General features: G+C 42.3%; 2 protein-coding genes across 2 annotated transcripts in view; one reads left to right on the top strand and one right to left on the bottom strand.

Moving 5' to 3' along the window:
* Window positions 1–262: 262 nt before the first annotated feature.
* On the top strand, window positions 263–12,510 carry ARL1 (ARF like GTPase 1). Its single transcript, XM_008256964.5, has 6 exons — window positions 263–495; window positions 2,074–2,211; window positions 4,794–4,875; window positions 7,719–7,830; window positions 8,706–8,884; window positions 9,777–12,510. The coding sequence occupies exons 1-6, from the start codon at window positions 492–494 to the stop codon at window positions 9,805–9,807; spliced, it is 546 nt and encodes a 181-aa protein (XP_008255186.1). The 5' UTR covers window positions 263–491; the 3' UTR covers window positions 9,808–12,510.
* A 3,046-nt stretch (window positions 12,511–15,556) lies between these two features.
* UTP20 (UTP20 small subunit processome component) overlaps window positions 15,557–23,554 on the bottom strand; it is a 106,606-nt gene continuing 98,608 nt past the window's right edge. The window contains exons 57-62 of the mRNA XM_008256963.5: window positions 22,146–22,333; window positions 20,994–21,065; window positions 18,846–19,118; window positions 18,494–18,620; window positions 16,186–16,331; window positions 15,557–15,904 (exon numbers count right to left, since the gene is read on the bottom strand). Coding sequence (XP_008255185.2) covers window positions 15,749–15,904; window positions 16,186–16,331; window positions 18,494–18,620; window positions 18,846–19,118; window positions 20,994–21,065; window positions 22,146–22,333 — 962 coding nt within the window. The 3' untranslated portion in view covers window positions 15,557–15,748. The remainder of the gene's footprint in view (window positions 15,905–16,185; window positions 16,332–18,493; window positions 18,621–18,845; window positions 19,119–20,993; window positions 21,066–22,145; window positions 22,334–23,554) is intronic.

Here is a 23,554-nt window from a genome sequence, read left to right as displayed (position 1 = left end):
AGACGCAGCCAGACAGCCCTAGCGCCCCGCGCCCTCCTCCTCAAGGCCCGACTCGATTTCTTGGTTGGCCGATTCCCCATGCCTTGGTGGCGGAGTTAAAAAATTGAAAATCCGACTTGCTCTATTGCAGAAGCCATTCCTGCCATAGAAACAGAAACAGGAAAGATTGAGGCTCCGGATTTTTTTTTTTTCCCCTCGTCTGGCACCCACAGTATCCACACTCAGCGCGCCGAGGCCTTGCGTCGAAAGCGACGACGCGGACGCTCAGGCCATCGTGGCCGGCGCGCAGTCGCGGTGGCCCCGTTGCGCCCGCCCCCTCCAGGAGTCCGACGTGGAAGTTCCTGGCGCCGCAGGCTTGCGTGGAAAACGCCTGAGAGCGGCAAACCGAGGCCCAGGCGAGCGGAGGCGGCGCCGCCGAGGCTGGACTAGAAGTCGCTGCTGAAGCTGGGGCCTGTCTCGAACGACCGGCGAGTACAGACAGGCGGTTCATCATGGGTGAGGAGTCGGAGACAAGGGTTGGCGCGCGCTCGTAGGGGCTGCGGTTGAGGGCTGGGGTCGGGAAGAGGAGAGGGGTCGGCCTGGGAAGCCGAGTAGCCAGCTTCTCAGGGGGCGGGGCGCTGAGTGCTTAAAACCCTCCGTGGGTTTTCACCTGTGGGGGTGGAGCTGGCTTTCACGTTCTCCTCCGGCCCCGCTCCCTGCCCGCTTCGCGGGGTCAGCGGGGACCGCAGGGTCCGCAGAGCCGGGCCCGAGTCCTTCTCCCGGACCACGAACTTTCCCCTCGTGTCCAGCTCGCCTTGCTGGGCAGAGTCGGTCTTGCGAAGCCTGGCAGCGTGTCCGTCGTAGGTCGGTTGAGGTTTCTTGGCTAAAAGGCGAGCTGTGACCCCGGAGTGGCAGGTTGATTTTTATTTTTTAGTCTCTTAGAGCAATGGAACTGCGTCAGTTGGAAAAATCGGAGGGCAGGTGTAGCCTCCTGGGCATTTGTCCGCTTGTCCGCTGTAGCTTTTCAAGTCGATGACAGAGTTAAGATGGAGACAGTGGGAGGGGTGTTACTCGGCAGTGAACGAAATGTCACTCTGAATTCTTGGCCGCCCATTGTCACAAGCATCGGGTAACGCTCCCCTCTCACATGAAGGTGCCCGTTCCCACGCTTCAAAATGAAGATGCTTGTTTAAAATCCCTCCTCTGTTTCCTGCGGGGTGGGGGGATGTACTTCCGGCCCCCCAGCATCACAAGCGGTGGCCGGCCTTCAGTGACCCTTGCAGCTTTGCGCTTCTGCCTCTCTCCTGCCTCGAAGGGGAGGGAGGACTTTGCTAAGCACGCCTACTCTGGCGAACTTTCCCAAGCGCTCGCTGTGTTCATTTCTCCAGACTCCTTGAACTGTGCCATCTTTTAGTCCAGGAACGAAGTGTGGCATCACTTCCGTTGTCAGCTGTTACGGTATATTGTTCACCTAACTTTTATTTATTTTTTTTTTCCTTTTCCATTGGCGTTCGCTAGGAAAAGGACTGTGGCCCAAGTGCTTTCTGGAAGTACTTTATGATGTGTTAGATTACTTAAAAGGAGTTTTCTGTTAAGGTAGTTTTTGTCGTTATTGGCTTCCGTGTGTCAGCTCCTTTTGCTGATTATATTGGTTGCAGTTATACCGATTGCTTCGCAGAGAGCTGAGAGTGAGTGGAGGTCCTTAGGTGGTCTTGCTGCTGTAAAACAGTAGTAATTGTTTTCCACGTGGGAGGACCTAATTGTCCCACTGGTATTGACTGGCCCTTTGGTTTTTAGGGGTGGTGAGGAGATGATGCTAAGGCGTCCCATGAAGACAGCAGTCTTGTTTCTCTTATTTATTGCATGTGCTGTGCTTGTCTGATGCAGTATTTAAGACATACTGATTACATACACACTAATTACTTGTTTGATGTTGAACGATGTACTTCATTGGGAGCAAAAATAAACACCTGTGCATCCAGGAAACTGTAACACTGTTTGGCATGGTCTGTAGCTTTCAAAGGGCAAAATGAAATGTTTTGTGGACAGAGTGCATAAAATGGTATTGAACACAGTTTTGCTTTTATTTTTTAGGTGGCTTTTTCTCAAGTATTTTTTCCAGTCTTTTTGGAACCCGGGAAATGAGGATTTTAATTTTGGGACTAGATGGAGCAGGAAAAACCACAATTTTGTATAGATTACAGGTTGGAGAAGTCGTTACCACTATTCCTAGTAAGTGTTACTATCATAAACTAATTGTAGGGGTGTTCTGGTTTCTATCTAATACAACTATTTGGAGTAAATAACATTCATAAGTTGCTAAGGTTTATAAGCTTCTAGTGTGCATATAGTATTGGTAACATTTTTATTCATAAACCAAGAAGTAATTTGATGTAATTATAGGATCCCTGTCCTGATGTGCTATTGGGTTTTAATGTTTAAAGCTGTTGCAAAGTTGGCATGGGATGAGAAATTTTGGAACAGTTGGTTAAATGGCTGCTTAGGCACCTTCGTCACGTATCAGAGTGCCTGGGATCAAGACCTGCCTCTGCTTCTGATCCAGCTTCCTGCTTATGGGTACTCTGGAAGGCAGTAGATGATAGCTTAAGTACTTGGGTACCTGACACATGGGAGACCTGGATGGAGTTCCTGGCTCTGGGCTTTGGTCGGGATCATCCCTGGGTGTTGTGGGTATTTGGAGAGTAAGCCAGTGGATGGAAGATATCACTTTCTCTCTGCCTCAAACAACAAGAACAAAAAAACACTGCCCGTTGGGACAGCGGAAAAAGAGTTCACCTAAGTCACTAAATCTTATTGAGAGCTAGTGATTTTTTTTTTTTTTAGATTCATGGAAAATGCAGATTATCTTTTAGTTCCGTTTATCCATGAACGTTAAAAATATTTATATATTTGAAGAGAGCAAGAGTGAGAGAACACTAGGCCATATGCTGGTTCCTTCTCCAGCTTTGGTCCCCAGGAGCTGCATCTGGGTTTCCCATGTGGGTGAAGGGTCCCAAACAGTTGGGCCATTTTCTACTGCTTTTCCCAAGCCAGTAGCAGGGAGCTGGATAGTAAGTGGAGCAGCCAAGCTGTGAATAGGTACCCATATGGGATGCTAGTATTACAGGTGGCAGCTTTACCTCCTACGTCACAGTGTCAGCCTCACTTTTTTGTTTGTTGACCAGAATTTATTGAGAGAAGATTAATATATTAAGCTAAATGTAAGAGTTTATTTAGTGTGCTCCAGGTTATTTAAATTACACCTCTAAAATCACTATATAACTTAGGGTATTTTTATATTACTATTTAAATTTACAGATTAATAAAAATCTAGCATTTATGAAATAACTTTTGAACCTTGCGGCATTGTTATTTCTTTGTGTTACCTTACATACAATTTTAAAAAAGATTTATTTATTTGAAAGCCAGAGTTACACAGAGAGAGAAAGAGAGGCAGAGAGAGAGAGAGGGGTCTTCTATCCACTGGTTCACTCTCCAGTTGGCCACAATTGCTGGAGCTGTGCCAATCTGAAGCCAGGAGCTTCTTCCGGGTCTCCTATGTGGTTGCAGGGGTCCAAGGACTTGGACCATCTTCTACTGCTTTTCCAGGCCATAGCAGAGAGCTGGATTGGAAGTAGAGCAGTTGGGACTCAAACTGGCGCCCCTATGGGCTGCTGGCACTGTAGGCGGCACCTTTACCTGCTATGCCACAGCGCCGGCCCCACACCTTAAATACATTTTATTTCTGTTGGCTTTTGCCTCTCAAAATCGTTCCCTTCTGTGCTATGGCCCCTGCAGTGCTCAGTACAGCAACTGTGGATTGCATTTCAGCGAGGGCTGCTTTACTCCACACTCTTGTCCTTTGCCTTTAAATGATGTTCTTAACCGTAGAGCACATGGTGATTGCATTCCTGCCTAAATCTAGGGAGACATTCTGAACTTGCTTTTTTTATTTACTTATTTATTATTTATTTCTTTTTTGTTTCTCAGGTTTACTATAGTATTTGTTTAGTTGTAATAGATATACTTGCCAAATACTCATAAGCATCATTTACAAATGCACACTTTAAAATATAAAAATAAAACAAATTATCTAGTTATAAATGTGATATTTTATTTTGAAATTTTTTTTCTGAGTTTGTAGAATGTTAGTGATCTTCTAAGCTTTTTCAGCATTCTTTCACCCTCAGTTAGGTTCTCCCCAATGAAAATGTTGGTGTCCTGTCAGAGCTGTGTGGCACCAGAGCGCCACATTAGAAAGATTGTAGAGAAAAGGATGGGGCACCTCCCCTCTGTCTGTCTAGCTGTGACCTCATTACAAGTGAGCCCTAGAGGATGTTTGCAGGGAGTCCAAGATTGACAGGCTGGGAGCCCAGATGCCTTAACGCTGTTGATGTGACCTTACTGAAGTTTAGAACCTGATTGTTCTTGATTTTGATCTGTTTGTTTGCTAGCTACCAACATTGGCAGTTTTTATTATACATCTGCATTTATACTCCCTAAATATAACTCTGAATACTTTGGTATGCCAGTGCTGAGAGAATTGTAATATAACAGGATTTCATTGAGTTAAGAATTACATATTTGCAGAAGTATCGAATTCACAATAACTGAAGTTGGAGCTGATCTTGCTGATTGACATGTGTGTGCACGTGCCTTTCTCTATAGTACAGCCTATCAGCTTGTCTTAAATAATATCCCAACTAATAATGTGATATAATAGTTCCCATTAATTGTTGAAACTCAGTTAGGCTGGATACTTGGAAGGTAGAAAGCACTACTCTCACATACTACTGATTTTATTTCTCTTCCAGCCATCGGATTTAATGTAGAGACAGTGACGTACAAAAACCTTAAATTCCAAGTCTGGGATTTAGGAGGACAGACAAGTATCAGGTATGGTATAAAGACTAGGTTATTTTGTGGTATTTAACATTTGTTGGTTTCCTTAAGATTTGATAGCAGTAAACCAAAATATATCTTCTATTGTAATTTAAGTGGGAGTCATCTGGTTTAAAAGTGAGCCAATATTTGAAACCACCTGTTGCCTCAGAGCATCTGTTAGATTTTAATTTTAAGGAAGCCAGTTGTTCAGATACCACTTAAATGAAGATCTTTTCAATAAAATTTCAAGACTTAATTTAGTAGTGTTTAACTAGAAGGGACTCTCCATTTGGGTCTTGTCTTCCCTTTCCTTTGTGAAACAGACTGTTAAAATACACAAAAGTACCTAGCAGGCCCACTGTCACTGGCTAATGGAAACAGTGGTGTCTTCTGCCATTCACATGTCCTGTGCAGGGTTTTGTGCTTGACATGCCATTGTGAATCCTTGGTGACTTTCAGGAGTAGCTCCTGTGGTACTATCTTCAAAGATTAGTAATGCGTTTCCAAACATCCTGTATACTTCTATCTCATTTTGTTTTCTCTCCTTTTTTTTTTTTTTTTTTTTTAATTTATTTGTATTTGTTTGAAAGGCAGAGTTAGAGAGAGGGAGGGAGGGAGGAAGAGATCTTCTATCTGCTGGTTCACTCCCTTAATGGCCTCAATGGCCAGGGCTGGACTAGGCCAAAGCTAGGAGCTTCTTGGTCTGCACCTTGGTTTCTTCTGCACCATGGGTGCAGGGGCCCAAGCACTTTGGGCCATCATCTGCTGCTTTCCTGTGCATTAGCAGGGAACTGGATTGGAAATGGAACAGCTGGGTCTTGAACTGGCGCCTATATGGGATGCTAGTGTTGCAAATGGCTGCTTAACTTGCTTTGTCACAGCAACAACCCCTTAACTCATTTCTTTTTTCTTTTTTTAAAGATTTTATTTATTTATTTGAGAGGTAGAGTTACAGACAGTGAGAGGGAGATAGAGAGAGAAAGGTCTTCCATCCACTGGGTCACTCCCCAAATGGCCACAATGGCCAGAGCTGCGCTGATCCGAAGCCAGGAGCTTCTTCCTGGTCTCCCATGCAGCTGCCGGGGTCCAAGTATTTGGGCCATCTTCCACTGCTTTCCCAGGCCACAGCAGAGAGCTGGATTGGAAGAGGAGCAGCCGGGACTAGAACTGGCGCCCTTATGGGATGCCGATGCCGCAGGCGGAGGATTCACCTACTGTGCCACGGCGCCAGCCCCATCCTTAACTCATTTCTTAAATCACTTTAGAGTTTATTTCTAATTGTAGCCATTTCTACTTCTTGGTATCATCAGTACTTAATTTAAATGATGATTGTATAAAATCATTAAAGTTTTAAAAAGCCTATGCTTCTTAAGTGTCGCTCCCCGTTTTCGTGGAGGAACGACACAGGACCCTGCGCTGTTCTTTCGTCTGCTCGGCCCTCCCCGGGTTTGCTGCTGGTTCTTCCCGGGTTGGCTACCGTCCCTTCCACCTCCGTGGAAGGGCAGTTCCCCCTGGCCACATTCCCCACTTCCGCAGGGGAGCGGCACACCGCCGGCCGGCTCTCTCGGGGGCTGCACAGGTGTTCCCCTTAGATGTTCCCCTTAGATGTTCCTGGTGCATGCCGTCTCTCTCCTCCTTTATAGTCCTCCTCCGCCAATCCTAACTCGGCTGCCCACACGCCGAGTACGCTGCTCTCCAATCAGGAGCAAGTCCTACAGTTTATTGGTTGAACTGGAGGCAGCTGTGTAAAAGCTGTTTTCTTCTCTCCCAGCGCCATATTGTGGGAGAGCAGATGCATAGAACAAGTCTTAATTCCAGTAACTCAGTCTAGTCCGAATTGCTCCCCACACTTAAGAGATTCTTGAAGATTTATTACTATGTACAACTTTTCTGTAAGCACATTCAGCGATTTTAGAGATAATATTCTCTAGTCTAAAGTGTGCATTCACTTTTTTTTTTTTTTAAGATTTATTTATTTTATTTGGAAGTCAGAGTTACACAAAGAGAAGAGGAGAGGCAGAGAGAGAGGTCTTCCATTCACTGGTTCACTCTCTAATTGGCCGTAATGGCCTGAGCTGTGCTGATCCGGAGCCAGGAGCTTCTTTGGGGTCTTCCATGTGGGTGCAGGGGCCCAAGGACTTGGGCCATCTGCTGCTGCTTTCCCAGGCCATAGCAGAGAGCTGGATTGGAAGTGGAGCAGCTGGGACTTGAACTGGTGCCCATATGGGATGCTGGCACTGCAGGCGGCGGATTTACCGGCTACGCCACAGCGCCAGGCCTAGAACTCATTTTGAAATGCCTTGGTCACATGACATATTTGTTGCCATTCTTTTCACATTATTGCATATGAAGGAAATGATATTTATTAGTGTATTTTAAAATTTACTTACTTATTTGAAAGGTGGAGTTACAGAAGCAGAGGCAGAGAGAGAGAGGGGTCTTCCATCCACTGATTCACTCCCCAAATGGCTGTATCAGCCGGAGCTGGGCCTATCTGAAGCCAGGAGCCAGGAGCTTCTTCCAGGTCTTTCACAAGGCTGCAGGGGCCCAAGAACTTGGCCATCTTCTGCTTTCCTAGGCCATTGCAGAGAGCTGGATCAGAAGTAGAGCAGCCAGGACTTGAATTGGTGCCCATATGGGATGCCGGCACTGCAGATGGCGGTTTTACCTGCTACGCGGGCCCCAGGAGATGATATTTAAATCCATCAAAAATAGTGAACCATGGTGGGTCAGGATTGGCCTGAAACTCCATCCCTCCCCCTCATCATTGTCCTGATTCGTAGCTTGTGAATCGGTGTGTCCATTTCTTCTTTTGATTAATAGTAATGTATTCTCCCATTTTGAATTTTCTCTAGGCCATACTGGAGATGTTACTATTCAAACACAGATGCAGTCATTTATGTAGTGGACAGTTGTGACCGAGACCGAATTGGAATTTCCAAATCAGAATTAGTTGCTATGTTGGAGGTAAGGAAATTGGTAAAATGTGGGGAAATTGTTTATATTTGCTGTTTCCAGTGTATATTATCAGATGTAGAAATGATTAAGAGGAGCAAAGGATTCCTCCCCTACCATGCCTTCAGTATCGTTTTCTTTCACGCAGACTTTTTTTTATTTTCCAGTAATAACAGTTGTAGAAAGGGTTGGAGAACAAACAAAAAAAGAAAAAACACACCTTGCAAGTTCATAAAATCTAGATTCCTTGATTCCCAGAACATTCAAAGCTCTCTTAAGCTAAAGCAACTGTTCTGAATTACTCTTATGATATAAAAATATCTTTATATCTCTCTCTCTCTCTCTCTCTCTCACACTAACTCTACCTGTCAAATTTGAAAAAAAAAGAAAAAAACCCAAGCAAAGAAATAGTAAGTGATACAAAGAACAAAGCCGGGGAAAAAAAAGGGATTAGGAAGAAAAAGACTCCTCTTTATAGAAGAGACATGTGAGAAGAAACACGTTACGAACAGAGGAAGCATTGAAAGCAGAAGGATCAGCGAGCACAGAAGGCCAGAAGCCAAGTGTGTTAAGTTCAGTGTATTCAAAAACAAAAGGAGGTCAGTGTGGGTGCCGGGTTCTGTCCCGGCTGCTCCTCTTCCAGTCCAGCTCTCTGCTGTGGCCCGGGAGTGCAGTGGAGGATGGCTCAGGTGCCTGGACCCTGCACCCCATGGGAGACCAGGAGAAGCACCTGGTGGCTCCTGGCTTCGACTTGGCATAGCTCTGGCCATGGCGGCCATTTGAAGGGTGAACCAACGGAAGGAAGACCTTTCTCTCTGTCTCCCTCACTGTGTAACTCTATCTGTCAAAAAAAACCAAAAAACTACCTATTTTCAATTGTTTTTTAGGAAGAAGAGCTGAGAAAAGCCATTTTAGTGGTGTTTGCAAATAAGCAGGACATGGAGCAGGCCATGACTCCCTCAGAGATGGCAAATTCACTTGGGTTACCTGCCTTAAAGGATCGAAAGTGGCAGATATTCAAAACGTCAGCAACCAAAGGCACTGGCCTGGATGAGGCCATGGAATGGCGAGTATCAGGTTTCTAGATGATGTCTGTGCATTAGTGTGTGCTTGTAGCTGTGTGCATGTGTGCTTTTTCTTGAGGATGAAGTTTAGATAACTTTATAGCTTATCTCCTAAGTTTCTTCTTTATCCACTGGTCTCCTTGTGCCTTTGTCTTTATTTTAGCCACACTGCCTTATTTCAGTTACTTAAATAAGCCAACTCTGCCATTTTTTAGCCTTTTTCTTGCCTCTCCATACCCTCCAGTTTTCTTGTCAAGTAGGAATTAGGTTAAAGCTCTCTTCTTTAGATCCTTTCCTGATGTTTCTTCTCCTCCCTTGCCACGATAAAAGGTAGATAGATGTTCTTGTCAGAGATCAGCAGCATAGTCAGAACTTAAAAGACTCTTACAGTAGTCAGCTTTTCATAAAGGGAAAGGATTTATTTTAGATTAGGGTTTTAGAAGTCAAAGTCCAGGACTGGGCATCCCTCTTGATTTGGCCACTGTTGAAACCATTCTTGCTGGCAGAGTGCTAAGGTGGCACAGAGTTATTACATGGCAAGAGGGAGTGTGTGTGTGTCTGTGTGGACTCTTACAAAGCCACCAGGGGACTCCACCCTAACAGTCCAGTCCAGACACCATAATTGGATTAAGTTTTTGCCCTTCTAGTACCATTAACATGACTGTGGAACCAAGCCTTTACACAGGGGCTTTTGGGGGACACTCAGCATCCAAACTAGCATGTAAACCATAGCAGTCCTCAGGGAAATTGAGACCATAATCTGATTCTTATCATCTGTTCTAGCTTTTGTCATGTTAACTGCTTTAGAATCCACCTCTAGTATAAAATTTACATTATAAATAATTATGCTTTATAACAAGGTTAATTTTGTGAAACTTCATTTTCTTTTCACAGGTTAGTTGAAACATTAAAAAGCAGACAGTAATTCATTCACAGCAGGTCCTCTGAAATGAAGGCTACGTCACCTATCTCTGGAAACAGTCAAGTGTGCCTCACACTACTAAGTGTTTTAACTGTATGATTGTTGGCACATCCTGAACTGACTGCGATGTTTGTAATAAACGTAAATAATAAGTATTTGGTTGGAAGGGTAACTTGATTGAATCACTTGGAGTTCTGTATAATGTAAAATATTCTTTCCTTGCTTTCATGTGTTAAGATATATATTCTGTTTGTATGGAATTCTTATTCAGATAGAGTCCTATTAAATACACTCTTGTTGGGGGAAAAATCCTCCTATTTTTGAATTAGTGGTTGCAGCTTGTTTGTGTAAACACTAACAAATAAACTCAGATTTTTTCCCCCTTAAAATGAATTAAGTCTACCCAAAAATGATAAGATTAAGTAGGTGTGGGACATAGGCTGTATTATAGTCTTCATTTGCTTAACTGACGACTTGAAGCTGTTTTGTTTAAAAGCTTTTGATTATGGGCATGAATATTATTTTGGTGGTGGACTTATCTGTAATTGTCATTTTATAGTACTTTATAGTTAGAAAAGTTCACCCACATTGACCTTGTGGATTTGTACAGGAACACTGGGAAGCAGGTGGGATGGGTTGCATTGTCTTCAGTGTGGATATGTGGACCCAGGGTTCTGATAGATTGGCTTGTTAAAGGCCACCTGCTGATAAGTTGAAAATAGGGCTTTAAGTAAGACTTTTAGGTCGGAAACTTGGGTCATAAGTTATAGTACGTAGTCCTAAAAATGTCAACATTGACAAAACAACCTAACTCTTAAATAAAATTATGCTAAAGTAGTCACAGTATATTCTAAACAATGTCTACATTACTTGTCCATACTAGCAGAAGTGATGCATATTAAAGCATAAAATTCATATTAAAGGAAATGTTTTAAAAAATCTATTTAAGCAGCATTTTAAAAGATGCCTTTACTGTGTTTCATTCCTTTTACCTGTGATTGGACATGTAAATTTGGTTAAAAGTCAAAATCTTACTGGTTCTATAGGAGAAAATTACACATTCTTGGTTTTCAAGATTGCTTTCGGGGCTGGCATTGTGGTGCAGCTGGTTAAGCCTCTGCCTCCAATGCCAGCATCCCATGTGGGCACTGGTTCGAGTCTTACCTGTTCCACCTTTGATCCAGTTCCCTGCTGATATGCCTGGGAAAGCAGTGGAACCTGCCACCCACAGGGGAGACCTGGGTAAATTTTCTTTGCTAATGGCTTCCGCCTGACCCAGCCCTGGCCATCTGGGGATAAACCAGCAGATGGAAGCTCTTTCACTCTCTGTTTCTCCCTCAGACTGTAATTTTGCCTTTCAAATTGGGCCTTCTGCTAGGCTATGAGTTTAAAAAACAATTTATGTATTAAGGAACTTTCCAAACTACCAAGTCCACTCCATTGCAGGATCAGCTACAGTGTGACAAGAGTAAATATAGTCCTGAGGAATTACTGAAGGGGGGGGTAAGTTTTTTTTTTTTTTTCTTTCTTTTTCATTCTGGACAACCAGCATTTCAAAAATTAATGCTGGTAAAGAGAATAATTGCATTGTGCCCCGCAAATCTCAGGAACACTAGTAGTTCATTTCCTGGCTCTCACTGTCCTTGTGGATGGGGCATTCTCTCTGCTCAAATGAAAGCAGCTTTCTCTTTTCATCTGTGGGATTCCAAGAAAACTCCTTGCCCAATCCCCAGCACCCATTCCTGATTTGGTCTTTTTTTTTGAAAGCTGCTTCCTGTGGGCACTAGAATTTTCAGTACAACTACTACTCTTGATTTCAGACTTTCTCATTATGTCATCAGTGTCCGGAATAGTATAGTGGCTGGCACATTAGGGGCATTTAAGGGTGTGTTCACAACTGACAGGATGTGTATTTGTCAGCTAGAAAGATAGTACTGCTACAATATATACTTGGCATTCCTTCTGGTCAGTGGCACAGGCTAGAACAGGCTAGATCATGAAAACAAGCTGATGAGCAACAAAGTAGCACTCCCTAGCAAGTCAGGAGCACTGAAAAATCACAAGTATAGGGAAGTAAGGACTTGGCAGGCAGGCAGATGCACTCCCTGAAGGCACATGGCTTTTGCTCTCTTGAATTGTAAGGGCGTGCAGCTGTCCCAGAGGTCAGGACTTGGATGATCCTGATCCCTCTGGTTTGTCACAAAGTATTGGATGGGATAGCATGTACATTTATTTAATGGAGTTTAAATTATAAGGTCTTTGTCTAGCAGAAAACAGCTGCATAGGTAGGTTACCAGGATTTGAATGCTGATATTTAACAAAAGCAAGGCAAAAAGGAAATCTGAATACTGTTTTGTGAGAAGACTGAAAATGAGAAAGGCACCAAACTTGGTATTAGAACATGAATTCTGGGTTTAAATGCTCACCACTTCAGCTTTTCTGTAAAACAAGACCTGGAGAAATGATACCAAAGGTTTTGTTGAGTGAGCTCTAACATTTTATAACTCTGGTTGGTAGCTGTACTGTGTCATGTGATTATGCTATAAAGGGGAAGTGGCAGAATTGTTATCTGAATACCTGAGATGCACTTTAACCATGGAAATGTAAACTGTGAGGGCAGGGGCCATCTTATTTACTGTTAGTGTCCCTGGCATCTAACGTGGTGTACCTGGCACAAAGTAAATCAATAAATATGAATTAAAAACAGATGTGCTCAATATCCTTGATGTATTCTTTCTGATCTTTAGTACTTTTAAACTTTTTATGAGAGCAATACATACACTCACTTTAAGCCACTTAAAATCAGCCCTCTGTGGGCAATGTTGTTGTGGCACAGTGGAAAGAGCTACCACTTGCGACACCAGCATCCCATACAGGCGTCAGTTTGTGTCCCTGGCTGCTGCACTTCAGATCCAGCTCCTTGCTAATGTGCCTGGGGAAGCAGTGGAAGATGGCCCAATTGTTTGAGCCCTTGCTGCCCTGTGAGAGACCCAGATGTCCTGTGTGCCTGGCACATGGCATGGGTTCTCCCTTCTCTTCCCAATAGATGTGGCACTAAAGAATATTGCTTCCACAAGTGCAGCATGGACCAAAAGATGCCATGCAGTTGAACACCAAAAAGTGACTTACTGCAATTTTAGTTGTAAATAATATTTTTTTAAAGATTTATTTATTTATTAGGAGAGGCAGAGAGAGAGAAGGGTCTTCCATCCAATGGTTCACTCCCCAATTGGCTGCAATGGCCAGAGCTGTGCTGATCTGAAGCCAGGAGCCAGGAGCTTCTTCCGGTCTCCCACATGGGTGCAGGGGCCCAAGGACTTGGGCCATCTTCTACTGCTTTCCCAGGCCATAGCAGAGAGCTGGATTGGAAGTGGAGCAGACAGTCTCGAACTGGTGCCCATGTGGGATGCCGGCACTTCAGGCCAGGGCATTAACCTGCTGCGCCATAGTGCCGGCCCCTATAATAATGAGTATTTCTAAAGATTATTTATTTGAAGAGAGTGTCCTGCTAGTTTGACCCCTAAATGGCTACAACCTTCAGGGAAAGGCCAGGATGAAGCCAGGAGCCCAGAGCTCCATTCTGGTTTCTTGTATGGGTGGTAGGAACTCAAGCACTTAGACCATTACCTGCTGTCTTCCCAAATGTATTAGCAAGAAGCTGGATAGGAAGTAGAATGGCTGGGACATCAAACAGCACTCTAAAATGGGATGCTAGTGTTAACAAGTAGTGGCAACAAGTTGTCAATATTAAGCCTTAAAAACAAACCATTTTGTTTTCTTTGTATTAGTTATAAAAACTTTGCGAAATGTTGATATTCTCAAAGTAATGTAATAATGAGGAGGGTGGGTATCTGGCCTAGTGGTTAAGACACTGGATAGGATGCCCACATCCCTTCTAGAGAGTTCCTGGTTTCCAGTCCCAACTGCAACTCCTACCTCCAGTTCCTGCTAATACAGAACTGGGAAGCAGTAGGTAGTGGTTCTAAAAGTTTGGTTTCTGCCATTCACCTGGGATACCTGGATTAAGTTCCTGGCTCTTAGCCTTGGCCTGGTCCAGCCCCGACCATTGTGGACATCTGGGGACTGAACCAACAGATGGGAGCTGTTTCTCTAATAATAATTGAAAAATAAGTAATGAACCATATGAAAATATGGGAACTGAACTGTATAGCTAAGACAGAATATTACTAGAACCTGTCAAGTTCCCCCTTCAATAACTTATATCCTGGTAACAAATCATTGTCATTTTCTGTATAGATGATCATGTATGTATTACGTGTCCACATCCCCAAATTCTGAAATTGTTACATTGATACTCAACATTTTTTTCTAGGCTCTTCTATATTGCTGTTACCAGCTGATTTTCACTACTACTATATTTCAGTGTATGAATATATCCATTTTATTTCTCCATTTTCCTGTGGAAGAGTATTTAGATTGCTTGTAATTCTCATTAGTAACTCATAATTTTGACTCATCAGTGACTCACTGAACATTTTTATAGTCATCAGTCCCATGGTTCTTAGTTCCTCTATAAGAAATGCTGGATAGGGGTGGTGGGGAGTTGCTCATCTTTACTTTTATAAGGAATGCTGGACTATTTTCCAAAAGAGTTTATAGAAGTTCCTTTTCCTCCACCATGCTTGCCAACACTTGGTACTGCCAGCCTTGTCAGTCTGATGGATGCACTCTCATTTTGGTGTTAATTTGAATTTCTGTAATTACTAATGAGGTTAAATACAGGAAAGATTAAAAAATACTTAACAACTAGATATGTTTGATGCAGGAGGATTCCTGAGATCCAGGTATTAATCCTTTAACTAAGTCTCTTCTTTTGTGCAATGCTTATCTTTCCCTTTTGCCACTTTTTGTATTGGAATATTTTTGTTGACTCCTAAGTATAGCCTGGTACTACTAAATCTTTAACAACATAGATACTCCTCAACTTACAATGGGGATATGTCCTGATAAATTAATTTTAAGTTGAAAGCATCTTAAGTTGAAAATGCACTCAACACATCAAACCTACCAGACATCACGGCTTAGCAACACAGTGTCCTGGGGTGTATCAGTTGTTTGCCCCTGTGACTGTGTGGCTGACTGGCCACTGTGCTGCTGCCATTGCCTGGCATCACAAGAGGGTTCTGCCACTTACCGCTAGCTCAAGAAAAGGCCAAAATTCAAAATCAAAGTATGGTTTCTACTGAATGCATCATAATGTTGGAAAATCTTAAGTTAAACAATCATAACTCTGGGGCCATCTGTATGTGATACATGCCATATCCCTCTTTTCATAAATAGAAGTTAATTTTAATGAGATATAATTTATCATTTCCTCAATAGGTAGCACTTTTAGTGTCTTTTGATATCCAATAGGGCAAGCCCCTCATCTTACTCTCTGTGTAAGAGAGTCATGTTTTTTTTTTTTAATTGTCTATATAAATTTTAGGATAAGTTTGTTAGCGACCATTGGTTTTGCTCAGCTATGCATTTACTCAAGGGGATCAACTTGGGAAGAACCAGAACCAGGATACTGCATCTTCTTATTCGTGAACATGGTTATATTTGTACAGATCTTTTTTAATGCCTTGATATTCCTCCATAAAGCTCTTGCAAATCTTTTATTTTGGTCTATTCCTAACTGCTACGTTTTTTTTACTTGCTATTTCAATCTGTATCTTTTTGTTAAAAAATTAATGTTTTAAACTCTATCATTAGTGTTACAAGCTTTTTAGACAGTGAAGATACAGTATAGTATGAAATATTTTAATTAAAAAAGAGCATGATTATATTACATAGATATATACAATCTATGCCAAAATTTAACTTAAATAATAAAATCTGCTGTGAGTTTAGACTAGCAGAATATACTAGGATGAGTATATATATATATATATACTGGGATGAGTTGAGCCTCTTATGCTCGGATAACAGCCTAAGGAGACTATTCCACCATTGCTAACTCTTTCAGGCTGTGGCTTTTCTGTCTCTTGGCCTTATAGCCTGGACGCAGGAACTCTATCTTTCTCTTCTTTGCTTCACTTTTATTCTTGTGTTTCTTCAGCTTTTTCTTGGCAGCAATATCAGGATTGGTTACAAACTTAAAAAGGAAATAGAAATTTAACATTACTTTGAAAGTAATTACTTAAAAAAGTTCAATAAATAAAATCCAAGTACAGAAAATGTGCCATTTTATTCACCTTTAAACATCATGAATGCAATATATGCCCATTAAATAAAATCTGGAGCCCCAACTATAATGTCCCCACCTCCCAAACCCTCGTTCCTTCCTGGCTGCATATGACACACAAGCATAAACACTCCTGGTTAAAATGGTCATCAACCCCCTGGACCTGCCATATTTGCAATCGGCGAGCTTACCTCCAGAGCCTTCCTCTTTTTCCGGAGTGTTCTTTTCTCATTAGCCTGTTTTTGTACAGAGGCAAAGGCTAATGAAAAGCTCTCGAGCCCAACGAGTTTTTTGAGTAAGTCTATGATTTCCTGGGACAGATTCTTCAGCGAAGGATCTAATCACACAGTAATGATCAGAGGTTAGATAGGACACACTGAACATCAACACAAGCAACAACACACCTCATTTAAACTCCTGTGGCATTCTGTTACTATTCAACATTCAACGCCAACCTAACACTGGCCTCTGTTTCTGCACTGGAGGAGATGGCAGTAGTGTCGGACATGGCACTGCCAGCCATGACCTTGCTAAGGATGCTAACAAGGGATCCGAGACCACAGGGCCTACTTCCCACTGGGGACCTGGCTCTGAAGACAAGAAAGGGATCTGGGAACCTGACAGAAACGTTCTGGGTTACCTTTGTTAGTCTGCTCAGCCTTGGGCAGATGGGGAGAGGAAGAGAGCTTCTCTAGCCTCTCTAATCCACAGTCACAGACTCTGCTTTGCCTACAGTAACTTTTATTTGAAAGGCACAGTGAAGACAGAGGGGGAGAGAGCAAGAGCGAGGCTAGTTCACTCCCCAAATGCCTGCAGCAGCCAGGGCTGGGCCAGGTAAGTTGGGAGCCTGGAGCTCCATCTGGGTCTCCCATGTCAGTGGCAGGGTCTCAAGTACTTGAGCCATCATCTTTCTAGACACATTAACACACATTAACAGGGAGCTGGACTACAAATGGAGTAGCCAAGACTCAAACCAGCATTCTAATATAGAATACACATGGCCCAAGTGACAAGCTTAACCCAGTTCCCTCATTTATTTTTAAAGTCTTAAAACCTCCATTATACTTCCTTTCTTTCCAACCTCTAGTTTCTTCTTTTCCCATTATCAACAATTAAGAGAGGGGCTGGCATTGTGCCACAGCAGGTTAAGCCACCACCTTGGATGCTGGCATCCCATATGAGCACCAGTTCAAGTCCTGGCTGCCTCACTTCCCATGTGGCTCCTTACTAATGACCTGGGAAAAGCAGCAGACGATGGCCTCAATGTTTGGGCCCTTGCCACTCACATGGGAGACCTAGATGAAGCTCCAGGCCTCAGCCTGTCCACTGCGGCCATCTGGGGAGTGAACTGGTGGATGGAAGATTCTATCTCTCTATCTCTGTAAGTCTTTCAAATAAATAATCAATCTTCAAACCAACAATTAGGATCTATGAGAGAAATTTATCAAATATACCAGGTAAGGACAAAGAAGAAAAAGAGGAAATACTAAAATGATATTTAGAAGACATTTCATATAAAAATGATTATGCAAATATTTTTGTCATCATTCTTTTTATACAAAATATTTTTTAGTTGAAAAGCAGCTACAGAGACAGAAAGGAGATAGGGAGAATCAATCTTCCATCTGCTTATGCACTCCCCAAATGGCTGCAACAGCCAGATCTGGGCCAAGTCAAAGCCAAGAGTCAGGAATTCCATCCTGATCTCCCACATGGGTGGCAGGGCCCAAGCACTTGGGCCATCTTCTGCTGTTTGTCGCAGGTGCATTAATAGAATGCTGGATTGAAAGTGTTACAACTAGGACTGGAACATGCAGTTTACCTGCTGCACCACAATGCTGGCCCCTATAATTGGTAAGAATGTAGTATTTTATGGTTCATTATTGTCCATAGCACTATGAGATAGAACCACCTAAAGTACAGTTTTCTTGGTATTCTGTTTAAGTGTAAAGCACCTTTCAGGACTGAAACATTCACTCTTGAGACTTGAAGAAGAATACAGAAGAGGTCAAGGGGCCAGCGCTGCGGCATAGTGAGTAAAGCTGCTGCCTGCAGTGCTGGCATCCCATATGGACACCAGTTCGAGTCCCGGCTCCTCCACTTCCAATCCAGCTCTCTGCTATGGCCTGGGAAAGCAGAAGATGGCCCAAGTTCTTGGGCCCCTGCACCTGCATGGGAGACCCAGGGGAAGCTCCTGGCTCCTGGCTTTGGATCAGCACAGCTCTAGCTATTATGGCCACCTGGGGAGTGAACCAGTGGATGGAAGATCTCTTTCTCTCTGTCTCTCTGTAACTCTGCCTTTCAAATAAATAAATAAATAAATCTTTTAAAAAAAGAGGTCAAATATAATAGAAATAGAAATAAGCCTATGTATTTGCTACTAATTATCTTGAAACCTCCCAAGTTTCCTTTCTTAAGCTCTGGCAGGGAGGGAGGACAGAAAGAAGGAAGCAGTCAGGAGAGAAACAAGTATCCAGGGGAACGGAGGAGGAGGGTTACCTTGCTCTGAATAGGTGCTGTTCAGTTCTCGAAACAAAGGAGCGATGATCATTGGGAGATATGGCTTCACTTTGTCTATCCCAAGATCCATTGCTACAGCGCCAAGGAACTTAAAGATGCATGTTCTCTGGAAGGAGAGATCACCTTCACTGGGAAAGTTTCTCTAATACACAGTCTTGCCAACACACAGCCTTAGTTTAGGAAGCAGGGATGTCTGTCTGTCTGGGACAGATTTTATTATTGCTGCAGTTTAGTTCTAAAAGGTAAATTTCCTAGAGACTTCAGACATCACTGATACCACTAAGATACTTTTTAAAAAATGACTCCATTTCATTCTGTGCCCTCGTCATACCTTTAAGGGGTTTCTAGGTGAATAAGCAGCTTCCAGTTTTGCAACCCGGGACAACTTCTGGATGAGCCACATCAGCGTGGCTGGCTTGCTGGGCTCTTCCCTCTCTTCTCTGTCACCCTTGGCCTTCTCCTCTGCAAATGCTTTGTCCTCTTCTGCCTCTGTGGCCCCACAGTCTTGTTCTTCCATGTCTTCTCTTACCTCACCTTGCTTATGTCCAGAATCAGGTTCCAGTAAGTACAAGACTTTGGCTACGAACAACAAATTCTTAACAACCTTTAAAAAAAAAAAGGTGGGGGAAGGTGGATTGGACTTTGATTTTCAAACAAATGTGGCCCATTAGAGCGTAAGCTAAACTAGATATTCTAAAATTAAAAAATAAAACCAACTGGTATTACACTATTTTGATAATATACTTAACACTGTGTCCAAACCTATTTCCACAGAACTTTCACCTACTTGGTCTAGTTCTGTCCTTTAAGGCCATACAAAATAAGTAAACAATTTCTTTCTGGAATATCCATTTTTATTATAGAAGTGAGCTTTCAGCCCCACTTCCATTAAATTCCTTCAAAAATTATACATAAAAATAATTTCTATTTATTGAGTACTGATAGTTGCTTTATATATAACATTTCAATTCAACTTTAAAATATTCCTGTCACGTACAAATATCAGGAGTAAAACAAAGGCTCAGAGTTATTAAATGACTCAATAATAAAAACAAAAAAAGTAACTGGCCAGTCAGGATTCAAAGGTCCTTAGAATTCAAGCCCAACTTCATAACCCCTGAGCTCTTCTCTTCTCAAATCCCATCTGACCCAGTTGGTTAAACAGTAGAGTGGACTGATTTTGGTCTTAACACGAAAGACTGATCTACTGAGTCCCTAACTCCATGATATCTGTAAATCTAAGATGTAAGTATTTCACACCCCTTATGTGAGAGAGGAAGACAAACCTGTTATGAGTTCTTTCATCATCTGGCTACTCTACTAGATGTGCTGTGGGTCAAAAGTTCCCCCAAATGTAGTCAGAACTCCACACCCTCTCCAAGGCTAGCTTGGCCATCAAGTTAGTGCCAGAATTTTAATTTCCTTCTTCTGGACACTTGGCCTCCATGAATACAGTTGAGGTTTGGAGGCCTTTTCCAAACCCTATGGTAGCCACTTCACATTGTTCACTTACCCTAAGACCTATGATCAATTAAAATCTCCAATTTTTCTCATGTTGAGTTAATATTAGTAAATCTCTTCTCTATGGTTAAAATTGTATCACCTGACCTCCGTCTACCCTGGCAGGATTTCTTTGACTCCCTCTGCCACCCAATTCCTTCCTTGATCCTGCCACAGTGAATCATGTTGTAGCCTTAGTGCAAAACTTGACAGCAATTTCAGTATTTATGACATGCCACTTAAGGTCACTCTTTAGTTACAGCATTGACCTAATTTCTGTTGTCCCTATCAGTCAATCTACATTGCTCCATTTTGTTCATATGATTCATGAATGACATGGTCAAGGGCCTTGCTCACATCCAGATATCACAGCTGTGTCGGTTCAACTCCTAGCCTAACTGCTCTAGAAAAAGAGCAAGAAATCAAAGGGCCCAATTTACTTTCACCATAAATATTTTTAGAGGCCTTCTTCTCTTTACACTTACTCATAATTACATCTCATGACATCAAAATACATAAAAACTTTTAGTGATAAAATGATTTTTCTACATTTTTATTAAGTATGGACAATTCTCATACCACACTGTAATATGAATATGACTGTTTTTAACTTCCAGAGGTTAGGCAGAAAATTCAGTATTATAGTTTAATAAGAAAATAATCACACAATTAATTTTCTTCAAAGTTTCAGTCACAATGTGGAACAGATATGCTAAGAGCAAAGAGGAAATGATTATCAGTTTACCAATGCATCTCTTTATTGGAGATTTTTAAATGGAGTCAAGTTATCCCAAAGCAGACCCAAGAGTTGACTAAATACATGTGTATAACTGAACGGGAATGTGAATGTATGTCTATATTCAATCTAATTCTCCAAGCATTAAAACATGTTGAAACAAAACAAAAACAAATGTAAGCATATTCCTAGACTGTTAATAGTAAGACTCTTCTATTAAACTAGCTAGACTACAGTTCTTACCTGTTCTCCTAGAGACTGATCTAAGAACTTGGAATGCAACTGATGGCAAGAGGCTAGAGAGATACTTTTCATCTGTGAAAACAAAATAGACAATGGCAGACATAACATAGAACAGTTCAAGATTATTTTAAAAGGCTAACCATAGGGGCTGGCATTGTGGCACAGTGCATTAGGCTGCCTGTTGTAATGATAGCATCTCATACTGGAGTGCCTGGTTCAAGTCCTGGCTACTCTATTCCAATACAGCCCTCTTCTTACATGCCTTGAGAAGGCAGTGGATGAAGGCCCAAGTACTTGTGTCCCTGCCACCCAAGTGCAAGGCCTGGATGGAGTTCCTGGCTTCTGGCTTCAGCCTGGCCCTGCCCTGGCTATCATGGCCATTTAGGGAATAAACCAGTGAATGCAAGCTCTCTCTCTTTTTCTCTGTCTGCCTTTCAAAGAAAAAAACAAATATAAATCTTAAAAAAAAAACAAAAACAAAAAACAACTAACCATAATAACTAATCATCACACAACTGATGTACTATATTTTGCTTTCAATGCAGAGATCTAAAGAAAAAGATTCTTGCCCAGCAAGGATGAAGTTGCTTCTTTCTACCTTCCCTTAGCATTTCAGCTCATGGAGTATTTTTGCTACCCAGGAATATTAATTCCTTATATTATAAGTAGAGCACTTCACATCACTCCATTGTTTTTCTTCCTCATTTCTTCCTTTCCATTCTTGGCTCATTCAGTATTTAGAGTTCCCTCTGGGAGCCAGACATTGTGCTGGGCTCTAGAAAGTCAGAGACAAATATAACTGGTCCCTTCCTAACATGTTCATGAACACATTCTCATTTAGTGACCAACAACGTTCTGAAGGAAGCAGGACAGACGGTTATTATTTTCCAACGCTACTAAAGAAAGAAGACGGTCACGAGAAATGAGCAAATCCAAGCCTGACTACACTCATGATGTAAAAGTTATCTTTGGTAAACCTTAGTCTTGGGGGTGACCCCATTCCAATTACTAACACTCCTGTTGATTCCCATGGCCAACAGTTGTTAGCTGGAAGACTTTCTCCCAAGGGCCAACCCTTCAATAGTTACCATGAACCAGAAAGAAATTCCACAAAGGTCACCACAGAGACAGAAAGTTTTACAGAAATCTTACCTTCTGGTCAAGGTCACCCGTTAGGAACTGGATTGCTACAGGTTCTGAGTGTTTCTTTTTTGTCTTTTTGGCATGCCATTTTCGAACAAGCTCCTCTGGCTGACAAGAGGCAAAGAGCAATCCAAAAATCTGGGCTGCAGTGAGCCACACCCAATTGTGTGGATGTCTCAAGTGAGAATGAACATGACCTAAGGGAAACGAAATGCATTCTCAGACATTTCAGGAGCTTTCCTGGTTCTTTGGTGGAAATCTAACTCACACATTCACTGAGTAACTACTATGTGCCTCAGGGGAGAACCAAAGACAAATAAAATGGTTCCTATTTCCCAGAAGCTCAAAAGGAGGTAGAATCGGGGTAGAGACATTGGAAACAACTACGAAACCAACTCTTAGCACGATAAAAGACACTTAAATCACACCAGTTCCACAAGGACTAGTTTCAGATTCAAGAGTAGCACTAACACATTTTCTGAAATGACTGATATACATACGTATTTAGATACACATTTGTGTCTAATAATTAGGGAAGCTTGTGGCTCCAAGTAGCTGTCTGGAAAACTATTATTTATTGAAGGCTTTCTATGTGCCAGACACAGGGCTAAGTGTATTACATATATTATATCATTTAGACGTCACACCAATTCCGTGAGGTTCAATCTGTCAATTCCACTTTACAGAGAGGAAAGTAATGTTCCAGGGAGGCTGAGTGATATGCTAAGCTAGAGAGGGCCGAGCCAGTTCCACTCTTGATTCTTCATCATTAGGCTATAAGCTACTCTCTACCTGCCACACTTGGAAAGTTGAGGTGAAAAGTCTTACAATGTGAGTGTTGAGGAACAGGAGAAATTAACCCTGTCATATCTCAGTTTTAGATTATGCTGTTCCATTTCATGAACACGAACTTTTGTTCTACACAAACCTCTGCATAATCTGGCTGGCCATGACTCAGTGAAGCCATAGCAGAAGAGGTCACCAGTGACCATAGTATTTCTCATAGGCTCATGAGTTCTGGCTCTTTAAGAGGTGGGTAATTTAAACATTCATTCCGATGTCCACTTTCTGGCTAATCAGAGTTGAGTATGTTAAACATTTTAGAGAATGCCATAGAAGTTTAAGTAAATTAGGCATATTTACATGATGAGTACTATGTAGTAATTTAGAAAGATATCTACTTGGGGCCGGTGCTGTGGCGTAGTGGGTGAGGCAGCTGCCTACAGTGCCAGCATCCCATATGGGTGCCAGTTCGAGTTCTGGCTGCTCTACTTCCTATATAGCTCTTTGCTATGGCCTAGGAAAAGCAGTAGAAGATGGCCCAAGTCTTTGGGCCCCTGCATCCACATGGGAGACCCGGAAGAAGCTCCTGGCTCCTGGCTTCGGATTGGCACAGCTCTAGCCGTTGCGGCCAATTG

Source organism: Oryctolagus cuniculus, chromosome 11 (genome assembly GCF_051225735.1).
Source record: "Oryctolagus cuniculus isolate XC-2025 breed Fujian yellow rabbit chromosome 11, ASM5122573v1, whole genome shotgun sequence".
In the NCBI taxonomy this organism is placed as follows: domain Eukaryota; kingdom Metazoa; phylum Chordata; class Mammalia; order Lagomorpha; family Leporidae; genus Oryctolagus; species Oryctolagus cuniculus.
Note: the sequence above shows the minus strand (reverse complement) of the source record. Positions and strands in the feature narration are given on the sequence as shown.